Source organism: Orcinus orca, chromosome 19 (assembly GCF_937001465.1).
Source record: "Orcinus orca chromosome 19, mOrcOrc1.1, whole genome shotgun sequence".
Lineage (NCBI taxonomy): Eukaryota > Metazoa > Chordata > Mammalia > Artiodactyla > Delphinidae > Orcinus > Orcinus orca.
The window spans coordinates 38,798,314-38,814,729 of NC_064577.1; the positions used below are offsets into that span (position 1 = coordinate 38,798,314).

A 16,416-nucleotide genomic window follows, 5' to 3' on the forward strand; every position below is an offset into this window, starting at 1 on the left:
TTCTGAAGGTCATAAACACTTGTTAGCTAAAGCAAGAATGGTTTACTCCTAAAAAGTAGTCCCTAAAGTGTAAACGAGGATTTAATTCTGTAAAGAGAGATATTGGCCCATGGCTAATAATTCTCGATTCTTAAAATTATAGGAATGTCTTTAGGGTGTGTGGTTAGTGACTGGGATTGACGTTTGCGGAAGGATATTGTGAACACATTTTTGTTTAAAAAAGCGCATGAAGAAGTAAACAAATGAAGAATAAAAAGTGCCGCCTTAAAGGGACAGTGTGACTGCGTTAGGGCAGCAACCTCGGACTAGGCCTCGGAAAATGAGAAAGCAGGTTCGAGTCCCGGTTGATGTCCGCCTTCGGACTGGTCTCGGGACCCGTGGCCGAAAGTGGCCGAGTCCCAGCCCCAGCGTAGTCCTTCTGGGCCACCGCCGCCCCAGGGGCCAGTGCAAAATGGTGGGCCGTGACCGAGGCTCTCGCCTGGGCCGGGAAGCACCGGGTGTGCGCCCTGGGCTCCCCCGAGACCCGGCCTGTAAGGCCTCGCCCCCTCCTCCCCCTCCCCGGGCCTCAGCTTCTATCGAAGAAAATGGTCTTCTGGGGCCGTCTTGGTCTCTTCAGTTGGGAACCGACCAGGACATTTTCCCGAGCCCGGACAGGAGAGTCCAGGGCTGCTGCTGAGCCTCTTTGTTGGGGGAGGGGTTCGAAGTTAATGCTGAGTTGAAATAATCGAGCCTGGCTAGTCGAGAGAGAAGGGGGAATCAGCCACAGAGGCTCTTCCTTGTCAGTGGGCGCTGGGCAATACCGGGAGGGAAGCAGAGCCAGAGGCTTCCGCAAGGAGGAAGCCTTGCCCAGAAATGGAGGCAGGGGGATTCTGGCCCAGAACTGTGGGACAGATTCATGGCGGAGTGGAGGGGGGCGGCGACATAGTCTCCTTGTGAAAATTCTCCAGATTCCAAGCTCCCGCCCAAAGGACAGGGGCCGGGAGTAGCCCAAACCCTCCGCCCAATTCACTTAGGCCTAAAATCACCCCGAAATCTCAGTTTCTCCCACTTGCCATACGCACAGTGACCCGTTCTATTCTTACTGTTCTTACTATTTCTTCCTCAGCTGCCGTGTATTACATTGCAACGGCTTTCCACCGCACAACGTTCTTTTACACACAGAACCATTTGCCCCACCACAACAGCCCAGTGAGTTAGGCAAGGTAGGGATTATTGTCTCCATTTTAGAGATAAGAAATCTCAGAAATTGACTTGTCCAAGGTCACATGACAATTGAGTGGCAATTTCAGCTAAAGCGAAGGTCTTTGTGGGTGACCCCGTGCCATTTTTCTTTCTGTCACAAACACAGAATTCCTTTTTTTTCGTAAGAACGCTAGATTTGGTTCCTTTTCATCTCCAACAACTTCAGCCTAATTCAGGTCCTTATTTCTTTTTTCTCTCTCTCCTTTTTTACCCTCTCCCCCAACCTTTTTTTTTTTTTTTTTTCTGGCTGCACCACACAGCATAAGGGATCTCAGTTCCCCAACCAGGGAACGAACCTGGCCCCCTGCAGTGGAAGCGGGGAGTCTTAACCACTGGACCACCAGGGAAGTACCCCAGGCCCTTCTTCACTTAGCAAACATCGGATAGAAGGGCACAATGGTGAATAAAATGTCACCCTTGCTACTCAGGTAATGTGTAGCGAGGCCATCAAACCACAGTAAGCAAGTGAAGAAACTCCTGGTAGGAGCTTGTGAGCCAAGTTGCTTAGGAGTTGAGAATTGTGGACAGGTTTCATGCAGGAGGTGACTTCTTGGCTGTCTCTGAAAGACGAAGCATTTTCAGGCAGAGTAGCATGAAGTAGGGCATTCTATGAAGAGCAAGCATCTCATCCCAAGACAGGTCTTGTCTGGGGACTCAGGAGTGGTTCTGTGGGGAAGTGGTGATGGGTATGCCCAGAGGGAGAGGCAAGCAAGAGTGACCCTGAGGCACATCCAGGTGTTTTGAGGTTGAACATCCTAGCCTGTTTTCCCTGGGCTTCCAAGAACTCAGGTCTATCTGAAAAGCCTGCCCCTCCTCTGTGCTGCTTCATCAGTCACACAGGAGGCTTCCCGGGAGCAAGAGCTGCCCCTCACACTGGGAGCTCCCCGAGGAAAAGAGTCTTTGCAGAGAACTCGACCGAGAGTCAGAGACTTCCAAATTGTTCCATTTTCAGACGCCTGAGGACTCCTGGGTACCCTCAATCAGGGGATTTGGAAGGTAAACTGAGCCCAACCTCAGTCTACTGGACAGGGCTCAGCTATATGGACTCATTTGCCCTATTAGGGGAGGGGTGGCCAGACTGATAGTTCGTAACTCTAGAATTCTATGAAAGGAGGCCACGCACCTTGATATTAGCTGAGGTTTAACTCTTTGCTAGGCATTTACAGGTCCTGGTCATTTATTTTTAATTTTTTAAATTTTTTTATTTTTATTTTTGGCTGCGTTGGATCTTCGTTGCGGTGCGCGGGCTTATTGCAGTGTCTTCTGTTATTGCAGAGCATGGGCTCTAGGCGCGCGGGCTTCAGTAGTTGTGGCGCGCCAGGGCTCGAACCTCTGTCCCCTGCATTGGCAGGCGGATTCTTAACCACTGTGCCACCAGGGAAACCCCTGTCCTGGTCACTTAAACCCCTGGAGTGCCTTATGATGAAGAGATCTTCATCGTTATCTCACAAAGCAACCCAGGCTCAGAGCAGTTAAGAATCTTGCCCAGGTCACACAGCTAGTATGTGCAACTGGTGGAGCTGGCTTCCGCCCGACTCCTGCATCCCCAGCATCAATTTGGTCCCTCTTCCACTGCCCTCCAGTTGTCCATCCTTAACACACGGGTTAACTCAAAATTTCGGAGCCCCAGCAGTCTGCAGCAGCCAGCGACCCCCGGAGGTCTCTGCACGCTCCGGCACTGGGCCCACCCCGACCGGGGCTCCCGCGCAGGGCCCCGCCCCCACTCCTCTGGGAGGGGCGGGAACGAAGCTCCCGCCGGCCTTGGCCTTCCAGAAAGTTCCCTGGGAAAGCCCGAGCGCAGAGGTCACCGGGAGGGGGAACGGGGAGCGAGCAGCTGAGGAGGGGGAAGGGGGCAGTGAGCACCTCTGGGGCCGGGATGTCGGCCCCGACCCTACGCCTGGCGCGCGGAGCAGGGAGTAGCCGCCCTCCCCTTCGGGCGTGGACGGAGCCTGTGCCCGGGCCCCGCCGCACTCCTTTCCTCCCGCCACCCCTAGCTCGCCGGTTCCCTCCCCCCGGCCACGACGGGGCGGGGGGCGGGGCCACGGCCTTGGCCCCGCCCCCACCACGGCGCATCTCCTCCGCCTCCGTTCCAGACCCTGGGCTGGTGCCTCCACTAGCCCGGGTAGCTGGGAAATGCTTCTGGGACGCCGCCCGCTGGCCTCTCGGGGCCGTCCACGGGCAGCGGGGGAGGGGGCAGGGAAGGGACTTGAGGCTCGCGCGCCCCGGACCCGCTTCCCGCCTCAATCCGTGGCAGCCCAGACGGCAGAAGATGAAGGTTTTATTTTATTTAGTGAAACACTCTTTTGTAAGTTAATGTTTAGTGAAGACGTCCTGAGTATATGTGGGGGTAGGGCGGCCAGGAAAACGGAGCAGACTCCCCTCCCCCGGGGTTAGCTCTCTCCGCCTTTCCCCAGCTCGGTCAGGCCTCCCAGCCAATCATTCTTCCAGGCCCCGGCCCAAGTCCCAACTTGCCCACGAGCTGAGCCTCCTCGGGGAGAGGCTAGAGTGGGGAAGGAGTCAGGTGACCCAGAGGCTGGGGAGGGCAGAGGCTGAGACCCGGCAGCTCCGCCCCAGAATCAGCCGCCAACCCTGAACTGGGGACGTGCACCACACGTGCAGCCTCCCCAGGGAGCCTGAGGTGGTTGGGGGTGAGAGGAGGGGAGTTCTGTGGAGCTGCAGGAAGAGTGGAGTCCTATCCGGCTCCCCATTAGGGGAGAGGTGCCAAGGCAAACACTAATTGGGGCAGGAAGGGGGTGGGAGCGGGGTTTAACGCCGTTCTCTTAAACTCTAGGAAGGCTCAAAGTCTCCTCCGTTGGCTGCAGAGACTCCTCCATTGAGAGTCACCTCTTCTGGGTCCGAAACTGTCGGAAGAGCCACTGGACGATGAAGGGCCACAGGAGGAAGAAGAGCAGCGTGGGAACAGAGAGCCCAGTGCCGGGCCTTGGCCTCTGCCGCCAAGGGGAGAGAGTCAGGAGCCAGCCCGGGCCTCAGCACAGGCTGGGCCCTCCTTCGCAACCTGCTTTCAGAGCTCAGGTGGGAGCTTCTGCCTCCCTCTCCCCAGTCTGAGGACTGGGGCTCCCAGTTTGTCCCTGACACGTTGAGCCCTAACTCCCTCCCATATCCTCCTCCAAGGTGCCGAGAAGGCTGAAGGCTGGAGAGGCTGCTGAGTGGAGAGACTGGCTTCGAGGCGTCTCCTCTGGGCCACAAAGCAGTGACCCTGTTGGTGTGGCCCGAAGACCCCATATTGTAAAGGACATGCCACATATTTCAAATGAGGACCCTGGGTGCTCAGATTTTAGTTTCTAAATACCATTCTCTGCTGAATGGAGAAGTGGCAGATTTTAGGTCTGGAGCAGGGAAGGTAGAATTGAATGTGAGACGTCTTGTACCAGGAAGCAAGGAAGCTTTTAAAGATTAATGAGGTCAAATTACCAGAACATAGGACCCAGCTTGAAAGGGTCCCACCAAAGTTGTGACAGCCTGGGCATCAAAAAGAATGATGATTGCAGTTGACTGAAATACTGAGTCTTTAAAATCCATGAGTTCATGATGATACTCAAAGAGAAAGGGGAAATTTATCACCACTGAGGTGGCTGTTAAATCAACTCCTTACTCTAAAAATCGATAATTAAAGAGAAAGAATTAAGCACTTATTCTGCCTTCCATAAGGCACTGTATTTCAGGGCAATCCTAGATGATCAGGGAAACTCTACAGAAAAATGACAGCTAATAAATGTTAAAGGAATAATAGAATTTAAAAGTCAACATTGTTTTTTGTAACCAGTAAATAAATTATTGATCCAGGCAAGGAGTATCTATCAATTGTCAAAAGCTGTATGTCAAATGGGCTTGATGGGGAACTGGACATTCCCTGGCTGCAAGTGGTGGGAACAGACTGTCACCCCTTCATCCCTGCTAGTGGTCCACGCTAAAATCATTCACGGTAGGACATCCAAATATGTGTCCCTTGATGTAAAGAAAGAACATCACTTCTGATGTAATCTGGTCATGTAAACTAGCCAGGAGGCTGTCATCAGACAGACCACAAGAGTGGAACATTCTACAGGACCACTATCCAGTCTCATCCGCAAGTCAGTAGCAGGGAAGAGGGACTAGTCTAGACTAACAGAGTCTTAAGAACAGAGGCTCCTGGCCTGGACAGACAGGGAAGGTGGAAAAGGGGATTTGAATGTGGATTGTGTATTTGATGATATGAAGGAATTACTGTGTGTGATAAAATTTTGTTTTTGCTAGGTAGTAGAATGTCCTATTTTTAGAGATGCAAATCCAAGTATCTCAGGGTGGAAACCTTTAAAATCTTCAGCATATAAAATTAGTAAAAGGTAAACAATAAATAAAACCCTGGGGGGTGAGTGTTGAAAGGTTAGCCGCTGTGGATCTGAGGGAATTCCTGCCAACCTGGCTGACACCCACTGTGCCAAGGGGGTGAAGAGTCACGTGAGTGATTCCCCCGCATCCAGGAACTCGGCTGTCCCCTGCCCCCACCACTCCAGGCTTCGCAAGAACAGACTCACTCATAGTGAGCGGTGGATGCCAGCTTTGGTGGGAGACAGACCTAGGGCCACTCCCAGCTCCATTACTTAACGTTAATACTAATACTAACAATGAACCCCATTTGAGAAGTCCCCCCCCCCCCCCGGGCACTGCGGAAGCACCTACATGCATTATGTCATCTAATCCTCAAAGCAGCTCTCAGGCTGTGTACCCTCAGGTAAGTTACTCAACATCTCAGAGCTGTAGTCTCCTCATCAGTAAAAGGGAAATGAAAAGAAAACCTATTTCACTGGTTTGTTTTGAGGATAAAATGAGATAATGCAGGTAATGTGTTTGGCACACAACTGGGGTTCCAGAAATGGCCGCTGTGATTTATTTTGCAGAAGCAGAGGTGTAAAGGGTAAGCAGACCTAGAAGTTGAGAGAAGGGAGTGAGGGATGCAAGGGCTGAATCTGGGTAGGGCGAGACAATAAATCTGGGAACAGAAGTCCTGACTGAGGGGCAATAGGGACACCCCCCCCCAGCCCCAATGCAAAGAGCAGACACATTCTGGCCTCTCCAACTGCTGGAATTCCATCTGTCCTCAGTTACTCTTCAGGCAGAGGGAGATAAGAGCAGGAAAGGAGGGCCTCTCCCAGTTCCAGGCTGGAAGCATTACCACAGACCCCCTGACTTCCTTGCCTGCGCCACGAGCCACAACATTCTCTGGAGAAGGCAGAGGTGTGAGCAGGCAGAGACGTGGGGACAAAGACAGAAGTGGCTGGATGAGGAGTCCAGAAAAGAGACCCTCAAAGTGCTGCCCCAGCCTTGCCCTGGGCCTTCGGACAGGGCTCACCTGCTTGCGGGGGACAGGCATGCTCTCCAGGCTCTGCAGTCTCCCCTGGACGTCCCGCATGCTCTCCTGCAGCGCCCGAACCGTCCCCACCAGCCATGTGTCCAATTCCTGGGGCCCCAGCAGGGTGCTTTCCAATCTCCCTGCAGTGCACAGACACACAGGGAAGGGGACTCAGGAGGCAGCTCAGCTAGGGGCAGGGTGGTGGCAGGCTGGGGCAGGTCCAGGGAGAATAAGAGTAGAGTGTGATCCCTTGTCCCAAGTGTGAGTCTTGTGAAGCCCATCCATGTGGCTGAGTAATGGGCTGCCAGGGGTTTGAATCCCAGCAGGACTACCGCTTAGCTGTGTGACTTTGGGCAAGTCAGTAACTTCTCTAAGCCTCGTTGGTCAACTGAAAATTATGTCATCTCCCTCACAGGGCTGCTCGCTCTGAGGAATAAAGGAGATAATATTTATGAAAGTGCCCCTTATGGGACGTGGCACACTGGAAGTTCTAGAAAGGGACAGGGCAGAACTCGTTGTCCTAAGAGAGTCCCAAATGGGAGACCCAGAGAGAGAGGATGACTCTCAAGACCACGTAGGTGTAGGTGAGACAGCTGGTCTAGGAATTCTACCCCAGCTGCCCTTCCTCAGTGCCAGCCAAGAGTACAGACTCCTGGTGGCCCTTGGAGAGGAGGCCGGGCAGTGACTTTGCCCATCCAGGCCAGTGTCTGGCTTTAACCCTTCCTGGGCAGAGGCTAGGCACTCTCTCCAGTGCCTAGCGTTGGATTTCACCTCTCCCCACGAGGGCAGCCAGGGGAAGGCCCAGGGCACCAGAACCATGGGAACGGCCGAAGGGGGTGAAGGGTCAGTCAGGGGCTCACCTTTCTTTGCAGGAGACTCAGTGCTGTTTCTGGTGTTGAGCTCTCCTCCCAGGGTGCCCCTCTGCTCTGCCCCAACCTGCTGAGAAGAGTCACAAAGTCCAAGGGGGGTGGTGGGAGCAGCTAGGGCCCAGTGGGGTAGGGAAGGGGAGGCAATGGGAGTGGGTCTCACCAGCTCAGGCTCCAGCTGCTCCATGGAATCACAGAAAACCTCAGAGTCCTGGTCCCTGGGTGGCTGGGACTCTGAGAAGGGGATGAGTAGGGTTAGTGACAAGAGGGAGGCCACGGAGGGAGGGGAGGGAGGTGCATCTAGGCAGAGGCATCTGTCCAGGGCACACTAGAGATACTGCCACAAGAGGCACAGATGGCTCCCTGAGTGGGGCCCTGGAACAGGAATCCCAGAACCTGCCCCTGGCCTCTGGGAACACAGGCGGTCTCAGTGTCTGGGCACGAGGCGTGATAGGCACAGCATGGCACCTAACCTGCTACCCTCCACCCTGCCTGGAGGTCCCCCCCACCTCCGGCCTGGGTTTTGCCCTCTGCCCCTCCTGCCCAGGCACTGACCTGGGCTTGGGGGTGCGGGTTCCTTGGGAAGGCAGGGAGGCTCTGGGGCAGGCTCAGCATCTCCATTCAGCACCTGCTCTTTCCAACCTGCGGAGACACAACACCCAGAGGTGGGGCTGGGAAGACATCAGGCCCCTGCTCCCCAATTAGCCATGGACTCTGCCTGAGACCCACCCCATCAGGGGCACTGGTTGCGGTCCTTACAGGGACATCACCTAGAGCCCTCTGCCCCCAGGCTCCCCTCCAACTGAGCAGCCCCCCGAGACAGTTCAGTCAGCACTCGTGGAGCTCCCAGCCTGGGGGCCTGACCTGTGACCCTTTTCAGGAAGGTCTCTGGGGGCCTCGGCATGTCAGGGATCACCTGGTACAGGGGCTCGAAGTAACCAAACATGTCCTCTGCCACCTCGCCCAGGGGCACCGTGTCGATCACCTGTGCAGGAGGGGGTCTAATGGGGAAGGGCTGGCCCCTCCCACCACTGCCCCCTTGAGCTGGGCCGCCTCCACCCTGCTTCTGCCCTGTCATACCTCTCCCCCTTGTGCCCAGTCAGGAACCAGAGACAGGCAGGGGTGGGGGAACAGCATGAAGGTGGTTAATTCCCATAGGGGTATCAACGTGCAGGAAACATAATGGGGGTCAGACTGGAAGGGTGGGGGGCAGGCCACCTGGCTGAGAGCTTGGTCACAGAGAGGAGTCTGCAGCCTCTCCCTACCCTCTGGGCCACCAGCTTCATCTCAGTGACGTAGGCGGACATGGCCTGCTCCCTGCTCATCTTGCCCAGGCTGTTCCAGGCATCCCTGGGGGACAGAAGGCTGTGAAATGCTGGTTGACAGCTGAGGCTTGTTTGCCCAGCCGATGGGGGGCTCACCATTTATAACGTCCAATAGGGTCCCAGAACCCAGGCTGGGGGACCAGGCAGGGCCCCATGGTAGCCTGCTTGTAGTAGCTGTAGAATTGCAGCATCTCTTTATAGGAGGGGCGGTAAGAGCCTGGGCAGGGGTTGGGAAGTGGGGGAGAAAGCATCACTCCCAGCTCCAAGAGGATGGAGGTGGGGGGAGAACCACCCTTGGGGAGGGCAGAGATGGCGAGAGGTCCCACCAGGGCAGCTGGACAGGGGCAGGTGGCAGAGGGGACCCCCAGGACAACTCAGGCAGGGACTTGTCTGTAAAAACTGCCAGGATCAAAGCCTCCTGGGAGGCGGACCCCAGTCGTCTTGACCCCCAAATGCGGGTCCCCATGCCCTCACCGTTCTTAGGCAGGTTCTGAATGACGCTTACTGCGGCCTGGAACTGTTTCTGGCAGTCCGGCTCTGGATTTTCATTTTCGGTACCCATACCCAGCTGCTCTGAGCCTTGGGGCCCTACTTTTGAGCGACTCTGCAAGAACAAACCTGTGTGTGAGCAGGCTCCAGCCCGCCCCACCTGCCCCCCGCCCCAACTCCTCCCTGGCACACGCCTCTGTAAGTCACTGGTCCATTTTCCAGGAGCAAACTAAGCTCTTTAGAGGCCTGAGTGAGACACCCTGGGAAGTCAGAAGCTGCGACTGAGGAGACACCTTTTCCTACCCCAAGGCAGCGTGGGTGGGGCCAGGATGGGTGGAGAGGACCTCGGTGTGTGGGTGGAGAGACAGGTGGCAAGTGCCTCTCTAGATGCATATCTCCAACTCCTAGACAGGAGAACCCGCAAGCCGAGAGGAGACAGGGCGGGGCAAACATCCTCCCACCCCGGCCCCCCATACCCCGGCTCAGCTGCCCGGCCGCCCGGCACTCACCCTCAGCGCCCACTGCCCGGACACCTGGGTTCCCGCTCGCCACTAGTCGGAAGCTTCCGATTGACCTCCTGGCCGGGTCTGGCCCGGATGGGGACGCGGAGCAAGGGGGAAAATTTAAGCCAATGAGAGAGCCCGTTTCAGATTTCTTCTACACCTCGACCACTCAACGCGGCCCTTTCGAGATTATGCAAATAGTTTAGCGGTGCCTCTCCCAATCAGGCGGGGCAAATCCGCGGGTTGGTTCCTCAACCCTGGATCGCCAGAGGCAGGCGGAAGCGCCCCCTGGTGGACACCGTGAAATGACGCTGTCTCTTGCGCGCCCTCTGGTGGAAACCCGCTAGTCAGCTGAACCCAGGTCCCCCAGATTCGAGCCACGCAACTCAGCTCTCCAGACACTTAACAGGCGCTGGGGATAAAAGGGGGAATCATGTTCTGAGGTCAGGGGTTCTAAAGTAGGGACACTGGAGCTGAGTTTTGGAAGCCTTAAGAGTAAGCCAGGAGAAGAATGAGGAAGGTCATTTCTGGAGGAAGGAATTGCAGGATCAAAAGTACAGAGGAGAAGACTAAATATTTAGAAAGAATATCCAGAGAGGTGTGGAGACGCCAGCCCGCACGGACGGAATCTCTGAGTCCGGGATATCTGAAAATGGAGTAGAGCAGTAGGTGGCAAATCTAGGTCCTGAGAAACTAAGCTTTATCTTTGGGATGACACACTCCCGGCCGCCGCCGAGTGGCGGTGTGCACCCAGCCCTCCACCCCCGACCCAGGGCACTTGCTGCAGAAGACGCACATATCCCACCCCTCGCGCACAAATACGCAGGTGGTTTCTTATGTAGTAAGTGTACGCATGACACGGTCACCGGAACCCGCACTCGACGCTCATCCACAAGTTGATGCCAAGGACATCTACGCAGCGTGCGGTGGCCGTCCGAGGACGATCAAAGGCCCGGCGGGGGTGCCAACCTGTCCAAGCCTCCAACCACAGATTCTGCCGGGGTCTCCAGGCTTCGCGCCACCCCATCCTCTCCAGACCAGTCAGCTTGGAGTCTTCTACCCCTTTGGGGACGGCAACTAGCCGGGCGAGGAGAGGGTTAATCCTATGACGTCATGGCCAGAGCCTTCCTCCCTCCCCACCTCCAGTCAGTTCCCACTCCCCCCCACCCCCCACTCCTCCGGTTCGGGCTGCCCTGCCGCCCGGCTAAGCTCCCGGGGCTTTCCGGGCCCGCGGACCCTAGGCCCAGGACGATCCGGCTCGCGGACCCTATCCCCTGTCTGGCTTCCTTCTGAGCCCTCAGGCGGGACGGGGAGGAGGAGGGTGGAGAGGGGTCCTGAGTCCACACTGAGTCAGGGTCCGGGGAAAGGAGAGGGTGTCTGTGCCAGAGGGCGGCCGTCGCTCCCTCCGATGCCTCCCCCCAGCACCATGGGGGCTCAGGACTCCGATAGGGCCGGGATCCCAGGACCGCTCGGAGAATGGGGAGGCGGACTCAGGAGCAGGGGCCTAACGCGGAGACTCGGGGTCACGGGTCAGGCCCCCTCCCCACACTTCCTCTAGGGCACGGTTCCCCGCCTGGGGTCACCGCCCCCTTCGCCGCCCCCTCGCACCTCCCCACGCCATCCTTGGCCCCGCCCTCTCCCTCCGGGTCCCTCCTTCCCTAACCCTCGTCCCTCCCTCTTTCCCTCCTCCCGACACCTCCTCCTCCCGACACCTCCTCCTCCCGACTCCCTCACGGCGCCGGTAAGTTTCTTCGCTCGACACCGCGCACAGACCCCGGGCCCGGCCCCGGCCCCGCGACCATGCTGTGCGGCCGCTGGAGGAGCCGCCATCGGCGGCGCGAGGAGCCCCCGGTGCCGGCCCAGGTCGCAGCGCCCGTCGCGCTCCCGTCCCCGCCCGCACCCCAGGACGGCGGCAACAAGAGGCCCGGGCTGCGGGCGCTGAAGAAGATGGGTCAGTGAGCAGCTGGGGCGGCTCGGGGTGGGTGCGGACGGGCCCCGGGGGCGCAGCCTGGGAGGGTTGGGGTGTTCCGGCGAGCCGTTGGTGGGCTTCCCAATGGGGCTGTGGGGAGTCCGGCGAGGGATGGAAGACCAGCACCGTTCCAGCGGGGGAGGGGAGGTCGCACCTGGGGTCACCCGAGGTCCTGGGGTCCGAGCGAGGCTCCCAGGATGGCTTTTGTTTTCCACCAGGAGGCGCCCTACCTTCGGGTCAGAAAGCCAGAGTTGCCTTCTCAGATTTGAGGGAAGTCAGTGGGGGAAAGGAAAGTAACTATGGTTTATCAAGCATCTCCCAGACACTGGCCAGCACTGGGTGGTTACAGATGTGGTGCCCTTCAATCTTCTTCACCTTCCTGAGAGGCAGGTGGTATAATCCCCATTTCACAGATGAGGAAACTGACTCAGAGAAAGTCAGGAATTTGTCTATGACCACGCAGCTAATAGAGGGCAAAAGTTGGTATGTACCCCACACTGCCCCTGGCCCCGTCTCAGAACCAGGGCAAAGTGGGACTGACTGGGGGGTTGAGGGCTTGAACGAGGGGGTTTATGTGTGAGAGTTTTACATTTTATACAATGTAAAATACTGTAAAAGTGAAGTGGTGTAGTAGAGCTGTGGTCGGTAGAATAGTTAATGAAGTGGGGCTGAGGGAACAGAGGGCAGGGCTGCCCGAAGACCTGTGTGAATCTTGGAGCAAAAATCAGAGGTCCCGATAGCCGGTCTTACCTTCTCTTTACCACTGTCCTCCACCCCTTGTTCTTTTTTTTAAGATTTTTAAATTTTAAAATTTATTTTATTTATTTATTTTTGGCTGCATTGGGTCTTCGTTGCTGTGCACAGGCTTCCTCTAGCTGCGGCGAGGGGAGCTTCTCTTTGTTGAGGTGCACGGGCTTCTCATTGCAGTGGCTCCTCTTGTTGCAGAGCATGGGCTTTAGGCGCAGAGGCTTCAGTAGTTGTGGCTCGTGGGCTCTAGAGCGCAGGCTCAGTAGTTGTAGTGCACGGATCCACGGCATGTGGGATTTTCCCAGACCAGGGCTCGAACCCGTGTCCCCAGCATCAGCAGGCGGATGCTCAACCACCGCGCCACCAGGGAAGCCCCACCCCCCTGTTCTTACTTCTGCCTCCTCTCATTCATTTGACCTGAATTTATTGAGTGCTGTGTTCTGAGCGCCGTGCCTGGCACTCTCCTTATGGAGACAGAAGACGAGGTCTGTGCCCTACCTTTCATCAATCGCACATGCATTCCACAAACATTTATTGAGTGCCTATATTATGCTCTGCCCTGGGGATTCAGCAACGAACAAGGCAGACACAGTCCTGGCCCTCAGAGAGCTGAAGTACCAGCAAGGATGTCAGACAATGAAGCAAAGAAATAAGGCTGTGAAGGAAGGACCAAGATGCTGGCGAGCCCTGGCTGCACCCTGGAGCTGGAGGGAGACTAGAGTGAGGCAGAAGGGGAGAAGCAGGTGGAGGCTGGGTCCTCAAGGCCCCTGCTTATAAGGTTATGGACTTTCTCTGGAGGGTGACAGGAGCCCGGGAAAGGTCTCAGGCCGGAGGAGAGAGGCAGGAATTGTGTAGAGTAGGGGTGGGTTGGACGAAGGCAGGGGTGAAACAAGGAGACCCACAGGAGGGAGGTTGAGGAGTCAGCTGGGCAAGCTGTGTGTGTGCGGGGGGGACGGGGAGCTCAGAAGTGGGCTGGTACAGCCGAGATGGATTCCAGAACTACAGGGAGATGCACCGGGCTGGACTTTGCAGTTGGTGGGATCTGGAAGGTGTCTCTAATGGGTGGCAGCGTCATCATCCTGTGGTCTGAGGGGCAGTGGTGGTTTGGGGAGAGGTCGATGGCCATGGGGAGTTGGAGTTGAGGTGCTGCTGAGATAGTCAAGGGCTGTTGTTGGGCCAGAGAAGCAGCCCCAGGAGTCAGCTGCCTGCGGGGGTTATGGGTACCATGGGAGGGCTGAGGTGATGCTCCCGCACACCTGCCTGCCTCCTCTTTCCATACATTTTTGCTAAGCCCCGTCCGCATGCGCAGTGTCAGGGCTGGGGCTACAGAGATGGAGGACACAGCACCTTGCCCTGGGGGAATGAACAGTCTAGTGCCAGGAGCCACTTGTAGACAAATAATTACAGCTGAGCCCAAGACTCATTCCCCTTTGGCTGAGTAACGTTGAACGGGAGCTCCGGGCACCCCGTGACAGTGACACTCTTGGGAACTATGTGGGTGTCAGAATGCCATCTGCGCCACCCTCCCTCCCCCCTGACTGCTGCACCGTCCTGTTGAGTGACTGCCTTCAGAGAGAGGAATGTCAAGTCTGTGGGGAATGTCCCTTCCCCAGGCCTCACTGAGTCCAGGTGGAGGTGGAGGTGAAACCCAGCTGTCCTGGGGCCCAACTGCCCTGGACATAAAGGCCCAGTCCTAGGTCTACCAGCCAGGTAGCTTGCACGATGACCCCTGCAGCTGCTGCCTCTCCTGAAATGACCCTGAGGGCTGTGTCCTGTCACCGCCTTCGCCACACCCCTTAGTCTAACAGAGGACAGATTTTCTTTCCGATCAGTTCAAGAGACTAGAGCGGGGAGTGGCTCAGAGTCAAAGGTGAAGAGGGGCCCAAGGAAAAGAAAGGGGGGCCATACTGGGGGAAACCGAGATGAGGGGGGACGGACAGCAGCCCCCGCATTGAGTGGGAGTCATTTGTGGAGCCTAGGGTCCACTCTGCTCCTATCCCCCGCCCCCAGGCTGGGCTGCTGGCCTGGCCTGCGCCAGGGAAGCCAGGGAACAGTTGAAGAGCTAGAAGAGGAGCCCAGTGAGCACCAGGGCAGGGCTGAGCTCGCAGTAGCCCAGATCCTACTTAATCCTCGGCCACCCCAGGGGAAGGTGCTGTCACTGTCCTCACAGATGAGAAACTTGAGGTGGAGGGGGTGAAGTCACCGGCCCAAGGCCATGCGGTTAAGAGGCAGCGTCTGTCTGCCACCAAAGCCATCGTTTTCAATGAGGGCTCTTTTTAATAAGAAACAGCGTTTCTTTTCTTTTTTTTCTTTTTAATTAATTAATTTATTTATTTATTTATTTTTGGCTGTGTTGGGTCTTCATTTCTGTGCGAGGGCTTTCTCCAGTTGCGGCGAGCGGGGGCCACTCTTCATCGCGGTGCACGGGCCTCTCACTATCGCGGCCTCTCTTGTTGGGAGCACAGGCTCCAGACGCGCAGGCTCCGTAGTTGTGGCTCACAGGCCTAGTTGCTCCACGGCATGTGGGATCTTCCCAGACCAGGGCTCAAACCCATGTCCCCTGCATTGGCAGGCAGATTCTTAACCACTGCGCCACCAGGGAAGCCCTCAATGAGAGCTCATTATTGCTGGAATTAATGAATACTAATTACCACCTTTATAACACTGTGCGAGCGCTTTTCTTGTATTATCTCGTTTAATGTCACAACCTTATGAGGTAGGTGGGACCATTAGCCTCATTTTACAAGTGTGGAAACTGAGGTTCAGAGAGGTTCAGTAACTTGCCCCGGATTCCAAGCTGGGAAGTAGCTAAGAGAGGATTTGAACCCAGAAGTCTGGCCCAGTGTCCAAGCTCCTAACACAATGAATGAATGAGTGATTTAAGCCTGGTGGGGAGGGGCCTGCTACACCCCTCTCCCATAGTGGTTCTGCCAGCTGCCAGGGGTGTCCTCATAGGGCTGCCAAAAAATATATATCAGTATGTCCCAAATTATGTAAATATTTGATACTAAAATATTATTATTTTTTGTTCATCTGAAATTCACATTTAACTGGGCATCCTGAATTTTGTCTGGCAGCCCTATCTCCCCAGAGCCTGGAACTGTCCCTGTGCCCCCGATGCCCCACCCTGCCGCTAATCCTCCTGTGAGCAGAGCACTGAGTGGGCAGAATCTGTTGCCTTCCCTCCCCCGTCGGCACACACCGCCAAGTGCCGCAGGGAAAGCGGGCTCTCCCGATGGCCTGCCCAGGGCATCTCCTGCAGGGTGAGTGGGGCTGCCAGGGGCGAGGTTGACAGGTGGGGCGGTCTTCAGAGCAGCCCCCGGTCTGGGGAGGTGCCTGGCCTGGGTGGTGGGAGGGGTGGGCAGCCCTCCTGGTCGCGCCGGCGTGTGCCAGGCAGGACTGGGGGGCTGGCTCTGCCCTGCATCCTGGCCCCCCTCACCTCTCCTCCTTCCTCAGCTCTGAGGAGCCCCGCTCCACGATCTCAGCCCCCAAACAGGCTTCACGCCTGGTCTGGCCCTGCGGAGAAGAGTGTTGCCACCTTTATCGCACTACGTCCACCCAGAGCAGGGGAAGCACCGCCTGCCTTTCTTGACTTTGTTGATGCTTCAAGGAATGTTATGGATTCTGGCACTGAGCTCCGCTAGGCTCTAGCCTTGGGTGTGGCAGCCAGTCAGGGCGAGGGGGACGCGTTAGGTACCCGAGGTGCTGAGGCTACCTGCTGGCTTGAGGATTCTGGTGGGAAGGAGTTTGAGACCCCTTGCCGTTGCCTGTCCCCTCCCAGAGCCTCATGGCCTCAGTCACCGGGAAAAGCTGCTCTTCCTCCCCTCCCCCCGTTGGCATGAAGCTGTCGGCTGTCGCTGTTCCCTGCATGTCTCACATTCCTACTGGAGTCCCGTGGGCCCTTCCTGAGTGTGCACTGGCGCAC

At 56.6% G+C, this 16,416-nt stretch overlaps 2 protein-coding genes and 1 long non-coding RNA gene across 11 annotated transcripts in view; 2 read left to right on the forward strand and 1 right to left on the reverse strand.

Moving 5' to 3' along the window:
- Positions 1-2,475: 2,475 nt before the first annotated feature.
- LOC117198857 (uncharacterized) lies at positions 2,476-5,046 on the forward strand. The gene is made up of 2 exons (XR_004480113.2): positions 2,476-3,547; positions 4,034-5,046. It is a non-coding gene; the product is annotated as an uncharacterized LOC117198857 (long non-coding RNA).
- ACBD4 (acyl-CoA binding domain containing 4) lies at positions 3,501-10,887 on the reverse strand. 5 transcript variants are annotated; one of them, XM_033416907.2, is made up of 10 exons: positions 9,576-9,723; positions 9,258-9,387; positions 8,880-9,000; positions 8,724-8,808; positions 8,323-8,443; positions 8,014-8,100; positions 7,622-7,692; positions 7,453-7,528; positions 6,593-6,732; positions 3,501-4,190 (listed from the first exon to the last, which is right to left on the reverse strand). In XM_033416907.2, exons 1-10 carry the CDS (start codon positions 9,663-9,665, stop codon positions 4,083-4,085), a joined length of 1,029 nt encoding a protein of 342 aa, XP_033272798.1. In that variant the 5' UTR covers positions 9,666-9,723; the 3' UTR covers positions 3,501-4,082. The 5 variants fall into 5 exon arrangements, with proteins under 5 accessions (XP_033272798.1, XP_049558255.1, XP_049558256.1 ...); XM_049702298.1 differs by having other exon boundaries at positions 7,453-7,531; positions 9,576-9,722; XM_049702299.1 differs by lacking the exon at positions 9,576-9,723 and adding an exon at positions 10,745-10,887 and having other exon boundaries at positions 7,453-7,692.
- Positions 10,888-11,396: 509 nt separating this feature from the next.
- PLCD3 (phospholipase C delta 3) overlaps positions 11,397-16,416 on the forward strand; it is a 28,094-nt gene continuing 23,074 nt past the window's right edge. For 3 of the 5 annotated variants that reach the window (XR_007473581.1, XM_004285957.3, XM_033416901.2), the window contains exon 1: positions 11,397-11,726. Coding sequence is in view for 3 of the 5 variants with exons in the window: in XM_004285957.3 (XP_004286005.1) it covers positions 11,576-11,726 (151 nt within the window). In the remaining 2 variants the exon portion in view is untranslated. Of the gene's footprint in view, positions 11,727-15,568; positions 15,755-16,416 lie in introns of all 5 variants that reach the window. The other 2 variants (XM_033416902.2, XM_049702297.1) reach the window with 2 other exon arrangements.

Bases quoted from the DNA above. Each gene is read 5' to 3' on its own strand.
- ACBD4 (XM_033416904.2), bottom strand. From the start codon at position 9,725: ATGTTTGCCCCGCCCTGTCTCCTCTCGGCTTGCGGGTTCTCCTGTCTA. The intron at 6,733-7,452 runs GTGAGCCCCTGA...TGTGCACTGCAG, and splicing joins TGAGTCTCCTGCAAAGAAAG to GGAGATTGGAAAGCACCCTG. The intron at 4,191-6,592 runs GTGAGCCCTGTC...CCTTGGCGGCAG, and splicing joins TGCCTGTCCCCCGCAAGCAG to AGGCCAAGGCCCGGCACTGG.